At 48.7% G+C, this 18,939-nt stretch overlaps 1 protein-coding gene and 1 long non-coding RNA gene across 2 annotated transcripts; both read right to left on the bottom strand.

The window, feature by feature from the left end:
* Window positions 1-446: 446 nt before the first annotated feature.
* LOC126988355 (uncharacterized) lies at window positions 447-3,369 on the bottom strand. Its single transcript, XR_007741834.1, has 2 exons — window positions 2,955-3,369; window positions 447-823 (listed from the first exon to the last, which is right to left on the bottom strand). It is a non-coding gene; the product is annotated as an uncharacterized LOC126988355 (long non-coding RNA).
* A 2,502-nt stretch (window positions 3,370-5,871) lies between these two features.
* LOC126988353 (uncharacterized) lies at window positions 5,872-7,524 on the bottom strand. Its single transcript, XM_050846410.1, has 2 exons — window positions 6,121-7,524; window positions 5,872-6,064 (listed from the first exon to the last, which is right to left on the bottom strand). The coding sequence occupies exon 1, from the start codon at window positions 7,129-7,131 to the stop codon at window positions 6,490-6,492; it is 642 nt and encodes a 213-aa protein (XP_050702367.1). The 5' UTR covers window positions 7,132-7,524; the 3' UTR covers window positions 5,872-6,064; window positions 6,121-6,489.
* Window positions 7,525-18,939: the final 11,415 nt, after the last annotated feature.

The following is an 18,939-nucleotide window of genomic DNA, read 5'->3' as shown; positions in this document are numbered from 1 at the left end:
CTGCCACATCCCCCCCTGGACACCCCGCCCCTCCATGTGACCCCAGCCAGAGGAGGAGGAGGAGGAGGAGGAGGAAGGGTTAGATAAGTGTTGTTGTGTGTGTTGCTGAGCCTGTGAGAGAGAGAGAGAGAGAGAGAGAGAGAGAGAGAGAGAGAGAGAGAGAGAGAGAGAGAGAGACCCCTCCTTCCCTCCCAACTTACAAACCCTCCTTCCCCTTCCCTCCTTCTTCCCTTCCTCCTTCCCTCCCCCTTCCCTTCCCTTCCCTTCCCTTCCCTTCCCTTTCCTTTCCTTTCCTCTCCTCTCCTCTCCTCTCCTCTCCTTTCCTTTCCTTTCCTTCCCTTCCCTTCCCTTTCCTTTCCTTTCCTCGGAGAGGTCAGACGCCCCAAGACACCTCAGACAGGCTCTGGAGCAAAGCTGGAAGCATTTTCTGTCAAATAAAAGGAATGTTTCCCCAACCGGATGTTTATTGGAGTCCAGCGTACACCTGAGGGACAGAATGCTCTACAGAAATAACTTGTTCCAGAGAATTATCAAGACGTTTTTAGTTCCTCTGCTCAGAGACACTCAGGCTTGCCGAGGGAGTGGGAACGGCCTTCATCTGGGCGTCACTGTTGCTTCTTCTTCCAGGCGCTGAGCGTGGCCGTGCGGCGCTTGGCGGGGGAGGCAGCGGCTGTGTCCTCCCTCCTGGGTGCTGAGGTCCAGCGGCTGTGTCTGTGTCTGCAGGGCAGGAGGGGACACATGTGCTCCCCAGCAGGCCGCCTGTCCCACTGGCCTGCACACAGTGGCGGGACAGTCCAGCTGTCAGCCAGCCTTCAGCAGCGGTCTGTTGGGGAGAACAGAGGATGTTACTCAACACAGAAAAGGAAATTTCAGTTTCTCAAGAGTGAGAGAAACAGTCTACTGAAGGCTGCCCTGTTCATCAGTCACTTTGGGTGTGACTGGCAGGATTAGCGGAGAGGCCGCGTCACCGCTGCCACTCTCTCTCTCTCTCTCTCTCTCTCTCATGTTGATAACTGGACTAAAATATTGTGTACATTGCATTATGACAAGACCAAATAGCTCTAGGAAAGATTGGTTTTCTAGGGACAAAAGTCAGCGCTCCAGTCACCCTGGTTAGCCAGATCACTTCAGACCTTTACCTCACGGCTGCTGGAGAATGTTACTCAAAACAACAGAATCCTTAATGGAAAAAGATAAGAGAGAGGGGGGGGGGGTCCCTTATGTGTCTGGGGGGTTTGTAAACATACTGTGGGGAGACATCCTGTGTGTCCTGTGTGCTGTGGTGAGGTGAGAGAGAGAGAGAGAGAGAGAGAGAGAGAGAGAGACACACACACACACACACACACACACACACACACACACACACACACACACACACACACACACACACACACACCATGGGTTTCCGGGCTGTGTTGTGCTGTTTCTCGTGAGCAACATTTCAACAGAGCGTTGGACAAGGAAGATAATTTGGCAGAGCACGTTTCAGACCTGGCCCTGTTTTCATCCGCGTGGTTCACCGACAAAATGTGGATGACCAAAGTACTCGTGAGGGACATGCAATGACAGTCTGGCAGGTGGAGTGGTTCCCGACACAGGGCCGGCGTGGCGGTGCCGTGACGTGGCCAGCGCACCGCCACGCACCGCAAACCACCTGTGCCGGATTGTTGCATTACGTGTCTCTTGTGAGTGCTCTCGTCACCCACACTGTTAGTGAACCATAGTGGTGAAATTACGGCAAGGTCTGAAACACTGCCAAAGTATCATCCCTGTGTGACGCTTTGTTAAAGTTATTCCCGAGTAAGATATAACCAGGTCAACCCACACCCCAGGTCAACTGGTAACCAGGTCAGCCCACACCCCAGGTCAACTGGTAACCAGGTCAACCCACACCCCAGGTCAACTGGTAACCAGGTCAACCCACACCCCAGGTCAACTGGTAACCAGGTCAACCCACACCCCAGGTCAACTGGTACCCCTTGCATTGGTAATGCATTGTGGGGTTCGCCTTTCACTCTCAGGTCACAGCGGGCACCCTGGGGCACGGACGCCTCCACTCAGTGCCTCACCCAAGCTGGTGTTCTGGCATATATTTCAGTGTTTCTGTACTCAGGAACCCTCAGGCCATCTTGTATAAAACACAAATGTGCTGATTTGCATCGACAACACACCAAACAAGCACACGAAAGACAAGCTTGTGTCAAACAGTTTAGTCAGATCACACTCCAAGGATTCTTGGCCTTTCAAACACCTATAATTCACCTCACTGCAAGCACTTAAACAAGACGTCTGGCTCTGCAGGTGCCTGCACATAAGGAATTTTGGTAATTTACTGCATGTAAATAACACACTGGGTAATATTCAAAATAGCCCGGCCTCACATTCAGCAATATTCACATTATTTCAAAGATTAACTCCTCCAAACCGCAAAACTTTTCTTGGGTGATCCCCATAACGCAAGTCATCGAAAAATACACTTTGAAACTAAGAAAAAGTCCCACAAGGCACCCTGCTGTGAGAGCCCTTTCTTTCCAGGTTGTCACACTTGGCTGGAATTCCAGGATTCCCAAAAAATTCCAACTTTTACTGATGCGATGTACAGAAAAAAATATTGAAGAAAAGTTGCTCATTTTATCGCGATGGAGTCTAAAAATATAGTTTAGAATCTCTGACCGGGAAATTTACTGCCTACAGACAGCCCAAGTTGTGGAGACACTTGAAAAACTGTTTTTTGTAGTTTTTCATTCTGGAATGAATCTCACTGAATAAAATTGTACAAAATCATCCGTATAACTCAACTGTGAAATCAGATTATGATTTGGCTGGAATTCCAAGATTCCCAAAATTTCCAACTTCTGCTTCCCACTCCTGTGAACACCCCTGTGAACAAGATATTGGTTCATGTAGAACACCAGGCAAATCATGGAGGTGTCAAGACTACGCTCAGCACGCACACAGCGAGCAGAAACTAGAGGAAGACCGCCAAGACAGGTCGGCTGAGGGAACATCCTCGCTCTGCAGACGCCGTGATGTGCAGGCAGGAACTGTAGGCTGTTTTTGGCACGGAGTCATCCAGGGGGCGAAAGAGGTGCCAGTTAGTCATTTAGCGTCGACATATAGGGGAGAGGGGTGATGATTCGGACACTCTGTAGAAAAATATTTTTAGAAAAAAAGTTTCAAAAGTAGTGTGTAATTTTGTTGATCTCAAAAAGTTCCTCCATCACCTGGCTCTTTAGGCTGCTAATATGACGCCCGTAGCTATTTCCAGTTTTCAGCTGTAGGTGATGAAAGACAAGTTTCTGAATCGTGCGAACCATCCCCTCCCGTGGTGACGGTTCGGCCAGGGTGGGATGGTACGGACACTCATAATGCTCGCCATAATATTAATATAACTTAAGTTTGATTGGCTAGTAAACAAGAATATATTTACTACAAGACATTTGTAGAAGCACAAAAGTATCCTCTCAATATTCATAGGAAAAACAATAAAAGGAGAACTACTACAAGAAATATCTCAAAAATGTTGGTATTATGTCTTCCTTCTCTTCTCACAAGTGTAATATCTGAATATAAATCAACCAAATTAACCTTTTTATAACCGTTGCAACACCTACAGTGTCTAGATTGATTTATATTTAATAAAAATCATGAAAAAATCAACTCTCCGAATCATCACGACTATAAAAAACAACTGTGTGGTCACACTCCTTTTCCAGCACGAGAGCCTCGGTGGGTGATCCTGTTACATGGCAACACCTTCGCCGTGCATCGCTGCGTCACCGAAATGATCTACATTTCGCTACTTGCCGTGTCTTTGAAGCGAGAGCTTACGATACAACCTGAAAATATTACATACGAGATCAAAAAAAACATAAAATCGGACTTGCATCGTAAAGAACAGCTCTGAGGGCGTGGTTGTCCCGTGTGGGCCAAGGCAACAAAGTTTTGCACATTCACACAAAATCTCGCGGCACTCTCTCCCACACACTTTACAGTAAATGCTGTGGCCGGAGCTCGTTGCTTACGTCAGTGAAAAAATATATGGCGCCATCGTTGTCGTTAAGGGACTAACCTGGTTACTTGACCAGGGGAGTGAGTTACCTGGTTACTTGACCAGGGGAGTGAGTTACCTGGTTACTTGACCAGGGGAGTGAGTTACCTGGTTACTTGACCAGGGGAGTGAGTTACCTGGTTAGTTGACCAGGGGAGTGAGTTACCTGGTTAGTTGACCAGGGGAGTGAGTTACCTGGTTACTTGACCAGGGGAGTGAGTTACCTGGTTAGTTGACCAGGGGAGTGAGTTACCTGGTTAGTTGACCAGGGGAGTGAGTTACCTGGTTACTTGACCAGGGAGTGAGTTACCTGGTTACTTGACCAGGGAGTGAGTTACCTGGTTACTTGACCAGGGAGTGAGTTACCTGGTTACTTGACCAGGGGAGTGAGTTACCTGGTTACTTGAACGGGGGTGAGTTACCTGGTTACTTTCCCCGGGGCGTGAGTTCCCTGGTTAGTTGACCAGGGGAGTGAGTTACCTGGTTAGTTGACCAGGGGAGTGAGTTACCTGGTTAGTTGACCAGGGGAGTGAGTTACCTGGTTAGTTGACCAGGGGAGTGAGTTGCCTGGTTACTTGACCAGGGGAGTGAGTTACCTGGTTAGTTGACCAGGGGAGTGAGTTAAATGGTTAGTTGACCAGGGGAGTGAGTTACCTGGTTAGTTGACCAGGGAGTGAGTTACCTGGTTACTTGACCAGGGGAGTGAGTTACCTGGTTACTTGACCAGGGGAGTGAGTTACCTGGTTACTTGACCAGGGGAGTGAGTTACCTGGTTAGTTGACCAGGGGAGTGAGTTACCTGGTTAGTTGACCAGGGGAATGAGTTACCTGGTTAGTTGACCAGGGGAGTGAGTTACCTGGTTAGTTGACCAGGGAATGAGTTACCTGGTTAGTTGACCAGAGAGTGAGTTACCTGGTTAGTTGACCAGGGAGTGAGTTACCTGGTTAGTTGACCAGGGGAGTGAGTTACCTGGTTAGTTGACCAGGGGAGTGAGTTACCTGGTTAGTTGACCAGGGGAGTGAGTTACCTGGTTAGTTGACCAGGGAATGAGTTACCTGGTTAGTTGACCAGGGGAGTGAGTTACCTGGTTAGTTGACCAGGGGAATGAGTTACCTGGTTAGTTGACCAGGGGAGTGAGTTACCTGGTTAGTTGACCAGGGGAGTGAGTTACCTGGTTAGTTGACCAGGGGAGTGAGTTACCTGGTTAGTTGACCAGGGAATGAGTTACCTGGTTAGTTGACCAGGGGAGTGAGTTACCTGGTTGGTTGACCAGGGGTGAGTTACCTTGTTAGTTGCCCAGGGAGTGAGTTACCTGGTTAGTTGACCAGTGGAGTGAGTTACCTGGTTAGTTGACCAGGGGAGTGAGTTACCTGGTTAGTTGACCAGGGAATGAGTTACCTGGTTAGTTGACCAGGGAATGAGTTACCTGGTTAGTTGACCAGGGAGTGAGTTACCTGGTTAGTTGACCAGGGGAGTGAGTTACCTGATTAGTTGACCAGGGAGGGCGTTACCTGGTTAGTTGACCAGGGGTGAGTTACCTGGTTAGTGGACCAGGGAGTGAGTGCCCTGGTTAGTTGACCAGGGAGTGAGTTACCTGGTTAGTTGACCAGGGAGTGAGTTACCTGGTTAGTTGACCAAGGAGTGAGTTACCTGGTTAGTTGACCAAGGAGTGAGTTACCTGGTTAGTTTACCAGGGTAGTGAGTTACCTGGTTAGTTGACCAGGAGTGAGTTACCTGGTTAGTTGACCAGGGTGAGTTACCTGGTTAGTTGACCAGGGTGAGTTACCTGGTTAGTTGACCACGGGAGTGAGTTACCTGGTTAGTTGACCAGGGGAGTGAGTTACCTGGTTAGTTGACCAAGGAGTGAGTTACCTGGTTAGTTGACCAAGGAGTGAGTTACCTGGTTAGTTGACCAGGGGAGTGAGTTACCTGGTTAGTTGACCAGGGAGTGAGTTACCTGGTTAGTTGACCAGGGAGTGAGTTACCTGGTTAGTTGACCAGGGAGTGAGTTACCTGGTTAGTTGACCAAGGTGTGTGTTACCTGGTTTGTTGTCCATGGAGTGAGTTACCTGGTTAGTTGACCAGGGAGTGAGTTACCTGGTTAGTTGACCAGGGAATGAGTTACCTGGTTAGTTGACCAGGGAGTGAGTTACCTGGTTAGTTGACCAGGGAATGAGTTAACCTGGTTAGTTGACCAGGGAGTGAGTTACCTGGTTAGTTGACCAGGGGAGTGAGCTGATGGGTAGTGAGTTGACTTGGTTAGGGGTTGACCTGTAACCTGCACTTTGAAGCATTACTAACTTGTCATCATTGCTGGATAACTTATCAAGATATTCACAACATGTTGCATTCTGTTGCCTGCTGACAGCTGCCAATAAAGAAATATCTGTCCTGCTTTAAGAAAGTTTTACAGCAGAAATTACCTTTACAAACATGATCTACTGTTGAAGTGGAAGAAACTTAATGCCTGAGCCGTCACCACGGCTGCCCTGGACCCTGAATGGACGGTAAAGTTTGGGGCACAGGCTGTGGCTGTGCATGGCCCCAGTGCTCATCTCTGCCACAATGGTCCCTGAGCCATCACCACGGCTGCCCTGGACCCTGAATGGACGGTAAAGTTTGGGGCACAGGCTGTGGCTGTGCATGGCCCCAGTGCTCATCTTTGGCACAATGGTCCCTGAGCCGTCACCACGGCTGCCCTGGACCCTGAATGGACGGTAAAGTTTGGGGCACAGACTGTGGCTGTGCATGGCCCCAGTGCTCATCTTTGCCACAATGGTCCCTGAGCCGTCACCACGGCTGCCCTGGACCCTGAATGGACGGTAAAGTTTGGGGCACAGGCTGTGGCTGTGCATGGCCCCAGTGCTCATCTTTGGCACAATGGTCCCTGAGCCATCACCACGGCTGCCCTGGACCCTGAATGGACGGTAAAGTTTGGGGCACAGGCTGTGGCTGTGCATGGCCCCAGTGCTCATCTTTGCCACAATGGTCCCTGAGCCATCACCACGGCTGCCCTGGACCCTGAATGGACGGTAAAGTTTGGGGCACAGGCTGTGGCTGTGCATGGCCCCAGTGCTCATCTCTGCCACAATGGTCCCTGAGCCTGTGGCGGGAAGAACCCGTCACCCCGGGACACATGGCCACTGGGACATAAGGGCTGCCACAGTTTAACTAACTAGGGGGTGCGTTGCTTCACTCGCTCGCTGCCTCCACCCCCAATGGACCTCCGAGCAGGCCTCCACACATCTCCCCTTTCCATTCTAAGCCCCTCCGGCCTGTGTAGATATCGACAACGCCATATACCTGTACTGAGCGAGTCCACAACACCGTGGGCCAGGCCAGTCCCTGGAGTGCCTTCCTGGCAAGACCCACCATTGTTATGCCCTCATAAGCATCAAGATATAATTGTCAAAGTACAAATGTTATAAACGAGCCCTGAAGGAAAACTTGCTCATAAATAAAGGACAATTTTAAACGTGCTTACCCAAAGTGGAGTGCGACAAAGTGATCTCTGTGGCCAGTACCAGCTTGAGGTCACTCTAGGAGGACATGCTCCTTGTTGTCAGTGTCATCACCATCACTGCAATAGACACACTACAATTAGAAATGCTTAGATACCTGCCCTGCATCCATATCCACACTTGTCCAAAAGGCAAAACTCTTCACTCGTGGAACAATTTTTTGTTCAAAAACATTTCAGCATTGATGGTTGACTTTACGGCTGTTTGGGAGCAAGACTAAGTATGATCATGAAATTCACTGTTAGATCTTCATGAGAAAGGAAGCTGCAAATAACAAAAGCCATAATATACTGTGAACTAGTTTATTCCAAGTGTGGGAATGTTAGAGGACGACCTCCAGTGAAGTGGAGGGACAGGGTGCAGGAGTATGTGAGGGAGAGGGGGAAAGATCCTTGAGGAACTTTGAGCAGGCAAGGAGGGAGTGTCTGGATAGAGAGAGATGGAGACTTCTGCCGTGGCCATCCCCTGGTGGGAGCTCCTAGGAGCAGGCGTCAAAGATGAATGAATGAATGGAAAGAAAATCATGACCAAAACAATATTACAATGCCAGCATGGGCGCTAGCATCATTTCCAACACCCAGGGATTCCTGGGAGGCATTTTACACAAAGGGTAACTAAGTCAAGGAGTGACATGTTCGATAATTTCTGAGATTTGACGAATTTTTTTTTTTTTTTTTGGGGGGGGGGATACTGTAAGTACATGTCATTATTTGTAAACTAGGAACTTTTTGTCCAATATAGGGATTTTTCAGCAGAGTCTTGGGAATTACTGATTTGCCTTTGTGGGAGCCCTGGGGCAGGGAGAAGCACGGGCCAGTGAGGAGACGAGCAGCACTACAGCAAGGAGGGCAGCCAGGGAGGAGACACAAACCCTGAGATACAGGCAGACAGTGAGAGGCAGAGAGTGAGACTGACGAGCGGTGAAGGACGCACGTTGAGAGGTGGGCGTGACCGTCCATCACAGCCCTGTGCACACCACCGCAAGCACGGCAGAGGCGAGGCAAGGCACAGCAGAGCTCAGCAAGGCGAGGCGAAACAAAAGCACGGCAGAAGCAGCCTCTTCAACAATGCCATAAACCATCCATGCCGTCATAACCACCCAACCACGGCCTCTTCAACCACGCCTCAGCTCGTAAACCACCCAACCACGGCCTCTTCAACCACGCCTCAGCTCGTAAACCACCCAACCACGGCCTCTTCAACCACGCCTCAGCTCGTAAACCACCCAACCACGGCCTCTTCAACCACGCCTCAGCTCGTAAACCACCCAACCACGGCCTCTTCAACCACGCCTCAGCTCGTAAACCACCCAACCACGGCCTCTTCAACCACGCCTCAGCTCGTAAACCACCCAACCACGGCCTCTTCAACCACGCCTCGTCAACAACGCTGCTCCAGTTACCGGCCCTGGCATTCCCCCCCCCGCTGGCGCCTCAATCGCCCCAGTGCCCTCCTCCATCCTGCACCAGTCAGCACTTCAACACAGATAAGCATCTAAATGTTCCCCAATCTCCCTGATAGTTAGTAGGTTCAATAATATGCCGTTATGTATGTATTCATTTAAAATTGTCACTCCGCTAACCGGCCAGGGGCTGTAACTATATTTATACATAAGAAAAGTTATTAAGTTGCTGTAAGTGGTTTAATTTCAAGCCTGTCAACCTGCCATTTGGGCATTACTGAACACACCCCCACACACGCACGTTATCACCACCTCCCCCTTAACTAAACATTGTCTCAGAGTGGTTCACACGGGAATCCACCCACCTTCCAGCATTACCGCGCTAAAACCCAGAACGAGTGTTCACTTGTCTTGAGGCTTGTCTCAACATCATTGACAACCGCTCGGAAATAGCCAGACGACCACCCGGCTACCACATTACCATCTAAACAGTGGCCGTCAGGAGGAATGTAGCGTTGGCTTAAAAAAAAAGACGTTACACATTCATGAACTTTTCACTGAAAAATACCTTCTTGGCGTAACTGTGCACAGCACTCTTCTAAGGTTATGCAACAGTAACATGAGCCAGTGCTGCACAGTACTGTACAGGGGAGGGCAAGTCTGGGGCATCTTCAACACAAGATGGCCAGAAACTTATGGCATGAATTAAACAAGAGAGACCTCCCTTTGTTAGATCATAAGTCTCATTACTGAGGAAGCATATATGACTCTTCTGAGTCAAGACGTGTGGTAACTGTTCGGGGTTTTGTTAGGTTAGGTTAAGTAGAGAGAATTTTCAAACACATGATAGGCGGCAAATTATGGCATAAATTAACAAAGGATGAACTCATTATGCTATACAGAAAGTCTCATTACTGTGGAAGCATATATGTTTTTTCTGAGTCAAGACGTGTGGTAACTGTTTGGGGTTTTGTTAGGTTGGTTAAGTTTAGGAAACTTTTAAGCACATGATATCAACAAAGAAAGCCTTCACTTTGTTGTGTAGAAAGCCTCCTTAGTAAGGAAGCATAGATGAGTTTTTCTGAGTCAAGATGTACAGTATAACTTTTGTGGTTTTGCTAGGTCAGATCAAGTTTATGGCAGCTTCAAACACATGACAGCCAACAACTTGTAGCATAAATCACAAGGAAAGACCTCACCTTGTTATATTGAAAGTCTTATGAAGGAAGCATATATGATTTTTCTGAGGACAGACATATAATAACTGTTCAAAGTTTTGTTAGGTTAGGTCAGGTTTAGGGCATCTTAGAGCACATGATGGGCTTATGGCATAGAGTAACACAGAATGACCTCACTCACTCAGATAATCACGTCTCATTCGTAAGGAAGCATATACGATTTTTTAGAGTAACTTTGTGGTAACAGTTTGTGGTTTTGTCAGGTTAGGTTATTGTTAGGGCATCTTCTAACACATGAGCTAGAAAACTATGGTATAAATCAACAAGGAATGACCTCACTTTGTTGTATAGAAAGTCTCATTAGTAAGGAAGCATAGATGAATTTTCTTAGTCAAGACCTGTAGTAACTGTTTGGGGTTTGTTAGGTTAAGTTTAGGGTACCTTCAAACACATGATAGCCAGCACCTTATGGTATAAATCAACAAAGAAGGCCTTCACTTTGATGCATAGAAAGTCTCATTAGTAGGGATTCAATGGACAGTATGATGATGCTGGTTAACTCTTGCATAAGGGACAGCACAGGGACGAAGGAATGAAGATGCTGGTTACCTCTTGCATAAGGGATTTGGACAGCACAGGGATGAAGGAATGAAGATGCTGGTTAACTCTTGCATAAGGGATTTGGACAGCACAGGGATGAAGGAATGAAGATGCTGGTTAACTCTTGCATAAGGGATTTGGACAGCACAGGGACGAAGGAATGAAGATGCTGGTTAACTCTTGCATAAGGGATTTGGACAGCACAGGGATGGAGGAATGAAGATGCTGGTTAACTCTTGCATAAGGGATTTGGACAGCACAGGGATGGAGGAATGAAGATGCTGGTTACCTCTTGCATAAGGGATTTGGACAGCACAGGGACGAAGGAATGAAGATGCTGGTTAACCCTAGAACAGTATCGCTGGGCCCGGGCAGACCCAAGCTGTCTCTACTTTTTGATATTCAAGCTCTTTTATCAAAGTGGTAGCCACATGCGAGTTGTGGGTCTGGTTGAAGCCATTTGACACTCAGAGCTTGATGAAGGGATATGCCATCTTCACCGTGCACGCTCCTGACACAAGGTAGGAGGTAGTGTGGGTCCGGTCGGACCCACAGATTCCAACCATGTGATTCTTACTCATGACACTCCATACAGAAAAAGTCATTATTATAGTACATGGAAATATGAGACGTAGAGGCACTAATTCAAGTTTGTGTGTTTAGTAGGCTATTAGTCTTTCTTCAAAGTGTTGTTATCATCTACATATCTGTAAGTATTATATTTTGTTTAGTTTTAGACAGAGAGGGAAATGTCGAGAAAAAACGATAACGTGTCACACTGTACTGAGCAAAAAGCCATCGCACAGATCTTAGCAGAGGACACCATCAGTTTATGTGATGATGTCACTATCAAACAATTTATTGTGAAAGTGAAGATACTGCCAGCCAAGCTGAGATCACATCCATAGTGCCCACACCTGCCAGATGCCCTGCTGATAAGGCCCTGCTGACTGCCGTGGCAATGTGCCAAAAGTTGTAGTTGGCATCGACGCACCATGAATGTTACTGTGACACCACAGGAACACCCCAAGACTCACTACAGGAAAAGATAACACATCACCTGTTGCCGGCCCTTTAGGCTTCTCCACGGCACCTCGCCATTCCAAACGCAAATTGATCTTTATAATGAAGCATTTTCTTCATGAATATAGATATTCTCTCAAAATACAAACTATTATGCAAATATACGTGTTACATGTATGCATGTGACTTTATAAATATAGAATGTCCTAAATTAGAGGTAGAATACTTGGCCACATTCATTTGTTCCAGGCACGTCACTTTTTCTGATGCATAAGGACTTGCCATTGTTCTTCATGAAGGCCATCCAGCCAAGAAAGAGGAATTTTACTTACAATTTATTTTCCTGTCATATGCGTTACCTATTATTTTTTTACATTTTTTTATTAATTTACTCACAAAAAATAGGTGTAGAGATAAACTTTAATTTAAATACTGTGATTGTATTCAGGAATGTCTATTTTTAGAGATTTGTAGCTTTGGAGGTCAAGAAATACGATTTTTGTATTTTTTTCAATATATTCTACAGTGGGGACCCACGTTACTCTCTGTGTTAGTCAAATTAAGCGTTACAGTTCTACAGTTAACTCTGGCATAAGGGATTTGGACAGCACAGGGATGAAGGAATGAAGATGCTGCTCAACTTTTGCATAAGGGATTTGGACAGCACAGGGATGAAGGAATGAAGATGCTGCTCAACTTTTGCATAAGGGATTTGGACACCACAGGGATGAAGGAATGAAGATGCTGCTCAACTTTTGCATAAGGGATTTGGACAGCACAGGGATGAAGGAATGAAGATCATGGTTAACTCTTGCATAAACCCCCTAAACCTATCAACAGTGGTATTCCACAGGGCTCTGTCCTATCACCCACTCTCTTCCTGTTATTCATCAATGATCTTCTTTCCATAACAAACTGTCCTGTCCACTCATACGCTGATGACTCAACTCTGCATTATTCAACTTCTTTCAACAGAAGACCATCACAACAGGTAGTACATGACTCCAGACTGGAGGCTGCAGAACGCTTAACCTCAGACCTTGCTATCATATCCGATTGGGGCAGAAGGAACCTTGTGTCCTTCAATGCCTCAAAAACTCAATTTCTCCACCTATCAACTCGACACAATCTTCCAAACACCTATCCCCTATTCTTCGACAACACTCAGCTGTCACCTTCTTCAACACTAAACATCCTCGGTCTATCCTTAACTCAAAATCTTCACTGGAAACTTCACATCTCCTCTCTCACTAATTCAGCTTCCTCGAGGTTGGGCATTCTGTATCGTCTCCGCCAGGGATGAAGGAATGAAGATGCTGGTTAACTCTTGCATAAGGGATTTGGACAGCACAAGGATGAAGGAATGAAGATGCTGGTTAACTCTTGCATAAGGGATTTGGACAGCACAGAGATGAAGGAATGAAGATGCTGGTTAACTGTTGCATAAAGGATTTGGACAGCACAGGAATGAAGGAATGAAGATGCTGATTAACTCTTGCATAAGGGATTTGGACAGCACAGGGATGAAAGAATGAAGATGCTGGTTAACTCTTGCATAAGGGATTTGGACAGCACAGGGATGAAGGAATGAAGATACTGGTTAACTCTTGCATAAGAGATTTGGACAGCACAGGGATGAAGGAATGAAGATGCTGCTTAACTCTTGCATAAGGGATTTGGACAGCACAGGGATGAAGGAATGAAGATGCTGGTTAACTCTGGCATAAGGGATTTGGACAGCACAGGGATGAAGGAATGAAGATGCTGGTTAACTCTGGCATAAAGGATTTGGACAGCACAGGGATGAAGAAGCTGGTTAACTCTTGCATAAGGGATTTGGACAGCACAGGGCCCAAGACCCACGCCCACCTTGAGTCCCGTGCGTCGCCCCGCGGGGGAGGGGGTCCCTGGGGCTCCCGGAAGTGGTGTTCACCCCGCTGGTCCAGGAAATGGGTGCGCGGGTCACGGGCAAACCTGGGAAAGGAAGATCTGTTAGAGTTGTTTGTGGAAATAAGGGAAAATATAAACCAATGGAAGAAAGATGAAAGCAAAACACAAGTAAGTTTCTCTTCTCTGTTCCTCAGTGAGTTTTTGGCAAAGACCTGAAGAAACGTGTCTGTCTGGTGTGCTCCTTGGTGTGGAGGACAACTCTGTGGAAGGAGGACAAGAAATGTGTGTGTCTGGTGTGCTCCTTGGTGTGGAGGACAACTCTGTGGAAGGAGGACAAGAAATGTGTGTGTCTGGTGTGCTCCTTGGTGTGGAGGACAACTCTGTGGAAGGAGGACAAGAAATGTGTGTCTGGTGTGCTCCTTGGTGTGGAGGACAACTCTGTGGAAGGAGGATCAAAAATAAGTGTTTCAATTCAATTAAATTTAATGTTATTGAACTGTATCCACTGATGAATTATCTTCACAATACCTTGGAATTGCACAAAACATTTATTTCAATAGTTAAATCCTAGAGTGTGTACTCACCCGGCCACTGGCCACCAATACAAGGCTTGACAAACACCACTGGAGTGTTCCTGGTGTGCACGCCTTGCCCAGCTACATATTCTGCCTTCCTTTCCCTCGGGGCAGCAAACCTAACAAGCTCCGTCCATCACAGCTCCCAGGCCGGCAGTCTGCACCAGTGGTCTCTGCTGGGCCGGGTTTCTTGTGGAGCGCAGGGAGACGTGACAAACCTTCACACAGCGTCTCCTTGATAATCCTGGTGATGGTCTGTTGTGGCGGCCCCAGTCACTGCTGCTGCACTGTGCCGGGGCAAGGTGACAGAGTTGTCACCACTCTGGCTCGGGGCAGACGGCACTGTTCACTGTGGTGCTGCTTGTTGGCTGCTGCACTGTGCCGGGGCAAGGTGACAGAGTTGTCACCACTCTGGCTCGGGGCAGACGGCACTGTTCACTGTGGTGCGGCTTGTTGGCTGCTGCACTGTGCCGGGGCAAGGCGACAGAGTTGTCACCACTCTGGCTTGGGGCAGACGGCACTGTTCACTGTGGTGCAGCTTGTTGGTGCATCTCTCAGCAGTCAGCCACAACATGGTGCCAGTCCTCTCCAGGTGGTGTTGATGACTGGTTCCCCGTCACTGAGGTCCCACACAGCAGCACAACACGGCACCTCAGAAGTGGGTCTTCATGTGCCGGGCAATGTCCCCCTTCATCTTGAAGTGCTTCCCACACACGTCACACTTGAACTCTCTCAGGCCAGAGTGTCTGAAGGAGTGACGCTCCAGGGTTTGCTTCTCTCTGAACCTTTCTCCACATTCCAGACACTCATGAGGCCTTTCACCAGTGTGTGTGTAAGTGTGTACCTCGAGATGGCTCTTCCTGATGAATGTGTCACCACAAACCTCACACTCATGAGGCCTTTCACCAGTGTGTGTGTAAGTGTGTACCTCGAGATGGCTCTTCCTGATGAATGTGTCACCACAAACCTCACACTCATGAGGCCTTTTGCCAGTGTGTGTGTAAGTGTGTACCTCGAGATGGCTCTTCCTGATGAATGTGTCACCACAAACCTCACACTCATGAGGCCTTTTGCCAGTGTGTGTAAGGGTGTGTGTGTTGAGGTGACCCTTCCTACTGAACCTTTTGCCACACTCTTGGCATTCATGAGGTCTTTCACCAGTGTGTGTAAGGGTGTGTCTGTTGAGGTCACTCTGGTATCTGAACCTTTTGCCACAGTCTTGGCATTCAAGGGCTCCTTCAGCAGAGTGTGTGGGTGTATTTGCTGAGGTCATCCTTCCCAGGGAGTCTTTCCCCACACGCTGGCCACTCATGGTTTCCCTCACCAGTGTGTGCAAGGCTGTGTCTGCTGAACTTGCTCCCAGTCTCAAATCTTGTCACACTCAAACTTTCCCTTTCCTTTGTGGCCGAAGGTGCCAGCAGCAAGGTGGTGGTGGTGGTGGTGATATAGTTGCTGTTGTTGTTGTCAGTGGTGGTGGTGGTGGTGGTGATATACTTGCTGTTGTTGGTGGTGGTTATGTTGTTGTTGTTGTTGCTGTTGTTGTTGTTGGTGGTGGTTGTGTTCTTCTGGTCCTCACAGCAGTGGCAGTGTTCCTGCTGGTCCCGCCACTCAGGCTGCTGCCCGGCCTTGCAGCCTCCCCTGCCCACCACTCCTGGGGTGAGGGTCTTGCAGGAACCTCAGGGAAGCTGCAGCGGGCGGCAAGGTTCCCCCGACGCCACACTCAGGGACCAAGTGGCAGGCGAGGCGAGGGATGCACCAAGGGGTCCTGAGGTCAGCGGCAGCGTGGACGCAGCGAGCGCTGAGCACAGCGTCCGCCTCAGACCCTCACTTGAGCAGCTGTCTCCTGGCACTGTACTCCTCCCAGCATGGCCAACACCACATCCTGGGGTGCAGGAGATGGGCCGTTAATGCCACGCCCTCTTCTGTCTAAGTGCCATCAGGTGCTCCAGTACTCTGCCCACTCCTGAGTGAAAAATGGAAAGGATTTAGTGACAGAAGAGTTTTGACGTTTCCTGCTGTTGGTCCCCAGGGAGGCAGCGAGGCGGCCTGCCCTCGCTGCCCCTCACTGGTGGCTCTGGTTGTTGACGGCAGAGGAGGAGGAGGAGGAGGAGGAAGGGGGACAATTAGAGGAAGAGGCTGGTGATGATGGAGTGACATGCCAGACAGCCAAGCAGGAAAACAAGCAGGAACACTTCAGTGGCAGTTTTGTCTTAATGTTTTGATTACCGTCACATAGTAAACCTGCCCCCCTATGCTCGTGGGGGCAGGGCACACGGACCCCCGCCGCTGATCTCTAATACAACTGGATTGGTTAACTCCGTGCAAACCTTGAGGCCCTCAGCCGCCATCCTTGAATTCCCCGAGGCCGAGGTGTTGATATAACAATTCCAGCACCAACGCTTGCTGAGTGGCAGCAGGACGCGCTGAAGCACTTCATTATGAACTTATTGAATGTTTCAGCCCCCAACTACTGCCTCCCCTACCTGTGTGAGAAAACACTCCACACCCGCCTCCACCCCTGCAGCCCCCAACTACTGCCTCCCCTACCTGTGTGAGAAAACACTCCACACCTGCCTCCACCCCTGCAGCCCCCAACTACTGCCTCCCCTACCTGTGTGAGAAAACACTCCACGCCCGCCTCCACCCCTGCAGCCCCCAACTACTGCCTCCCCTACCTGTGTGAGAAAACACTCCACGCCCGCCTCCACCCCTGCAGCCCCCAACTACTGCCTCCCCTACCTGTGTGAGAAAACACTCCACGCCCGCCTCCACCCCTGCAGCCCCAACTACTGCCTCCCCTACCTGTGTGAAAACACTCCACGCCCGCCTCCACCCCTGCAGCCCCAACTACTGCCTCCCCTTCCTGTGTGAAAACACTCCACACCTGCCTCCACCCCTGCAGCCCCAACTACTGCCTCCCCTACCTGTGTGAAAACACTCCCACCTGCCTCCACCCCTGCAGCCCCCAACTACTGCCTCCCCTTCCTGTGTGAAAACACTCCACACCTGCCTCCACCCCTGCAGCCCCAACTACTGCCTCCCCTTCCTGTGTGAGAAAACACTCCACGCCCGCCTCCACCCCTGCAGCCCCCAACTACTGCCTCCCCTTCCTGTGTGAGAAAACACTCCACACCCGCCTCCACCCCGGCAGCCCCCAACAACAGCCACCCCAACCAGTGTGAGAAAACACTCCACCCCCGCCTCCACCCCTGCAGCCCCCAACTACTGCCTCCCCTTCCTGTGTGAAAACACTCCACACCTGCCTCCACCCCTGCAGCCCCCAACTACTGCCTCCCCTACCTGTGTGAGAAAACACTCCACGCCCGCCTCCACCCCTGCAACATTTTCCCGCAACACTGCGCCGGCAATTATACCCAAACTTGCAGTCTGACATTCACTGGAGATAATATAACATGGAAACATTGAGATGAATTGAGTTGACATGAATATACCCTCCTGAGTGCAAGCCACCTCAACTATACCTGACCTGACCTGACCTGGCTTGTGCCCCGCTGCCAGAATACAATAAATGGAAGCACATCCCTTGACACATCCTCCCGGACACTATGCCGGGAAATCACTGCCTCACACACGAGTGGTTCAGACGGCAAGCAACTCGGCCGTGTCTCGAGTGCCCAAAGTCCTTAATTTGCAGCGAGGGTAAACACTTCCCTGCTGCAGTTTCCTGTTTCCAGAGTTTTCTTCCACTTGATAGTTTTTTCAAGTTAAGGAGAGTGTTTTGAGGCGTTGTGCCTGTGAGTAATAACCGTAACATGGCCGTGACAATGGGGTCAAGACTGCCATTATTCACGCGCCAATATCTCATTTCCTACTTCATCTGCTGTCATACATATTTTCTCCTTAACTTTAAACCTCCCGGAAAACCACAGGAAAGAGTGAAGAGAAAGAAAAAGCAAGTGTGAAAAGAACCGTGAAATGTGTGTGATCCCGTGCAGCAGCAGGCGGCGTGACCCTCTGCCGCCAGTGACAACACCGGCACAGCGTGAAGCCTGCCACACGTATTACCGGAAAACACTAAACCTGACCTGACCTAACCAAACTAAATAAAACCTGACCTGACCTGACCAAACTAAATAAAACCTGACCTGACCTGACCAAACTAAATAAAACCTGACCTGACCTAACCAAACTAAATAAAACCTGACCTGACCTAACCAAACTAAATCTAACCTGACCTGACCTGACCAAACTAAATAAAACCTGACCTGACCTAACCAAACTAAATAAAACCTGACCTGACCTGACCAAACTAAATAAAACCTGACCTGACCTAACCAAACTAAATAAAACCTGACCTGACCTAACCAAACTAAATCTAGTGTAACCTGACCTAAATAAACTAAATCTAAGCTGATCTGACCTGACCAAAGCAAATCTAGCGTAACCTGACCTAAATAAACTAAATCTAAGCTGATCTGACCTGACCAAAGCAAATCTAGTGTAACCTGACCTAAATAAACTAAATCTAAGCTGATCTGACCTGACCAAAGCAAATCTAGTGTAACCTGACCTAAATAAACTAAATCTAAGCTGATCTGACCTGACCAAAGCAAATCTAGTGTAACCTGACCTAAATAAACTAAATCTAGCCTAGCTTGACGATATCTGATCTAACCAATCTAAATCTAACCTACTCTGACCTAACCAAATGAAATCCAGCATATAAACTAACTATATC

Source organism: Eriocheir sinensis, chromosome 69 (assembly GCF_024679095.1).
Source record: "Eriocheir sinensis breed Jianghai 21 chromosome 69, ASM2467909v1, whole genome shotgun sequence".
NCBI classification, from domain to species: domain Eukaryota; kingdom Metazoa; phylum Arthropoda; class Malacostraca; order Decapoda; family Varunidae; genus Eriocheir; species Eriocheir sinensis.
Note: the sequence above shows the minus strand (reverse complement) of the source record. Positions and strands in the feature narration are given on the sequence as shown.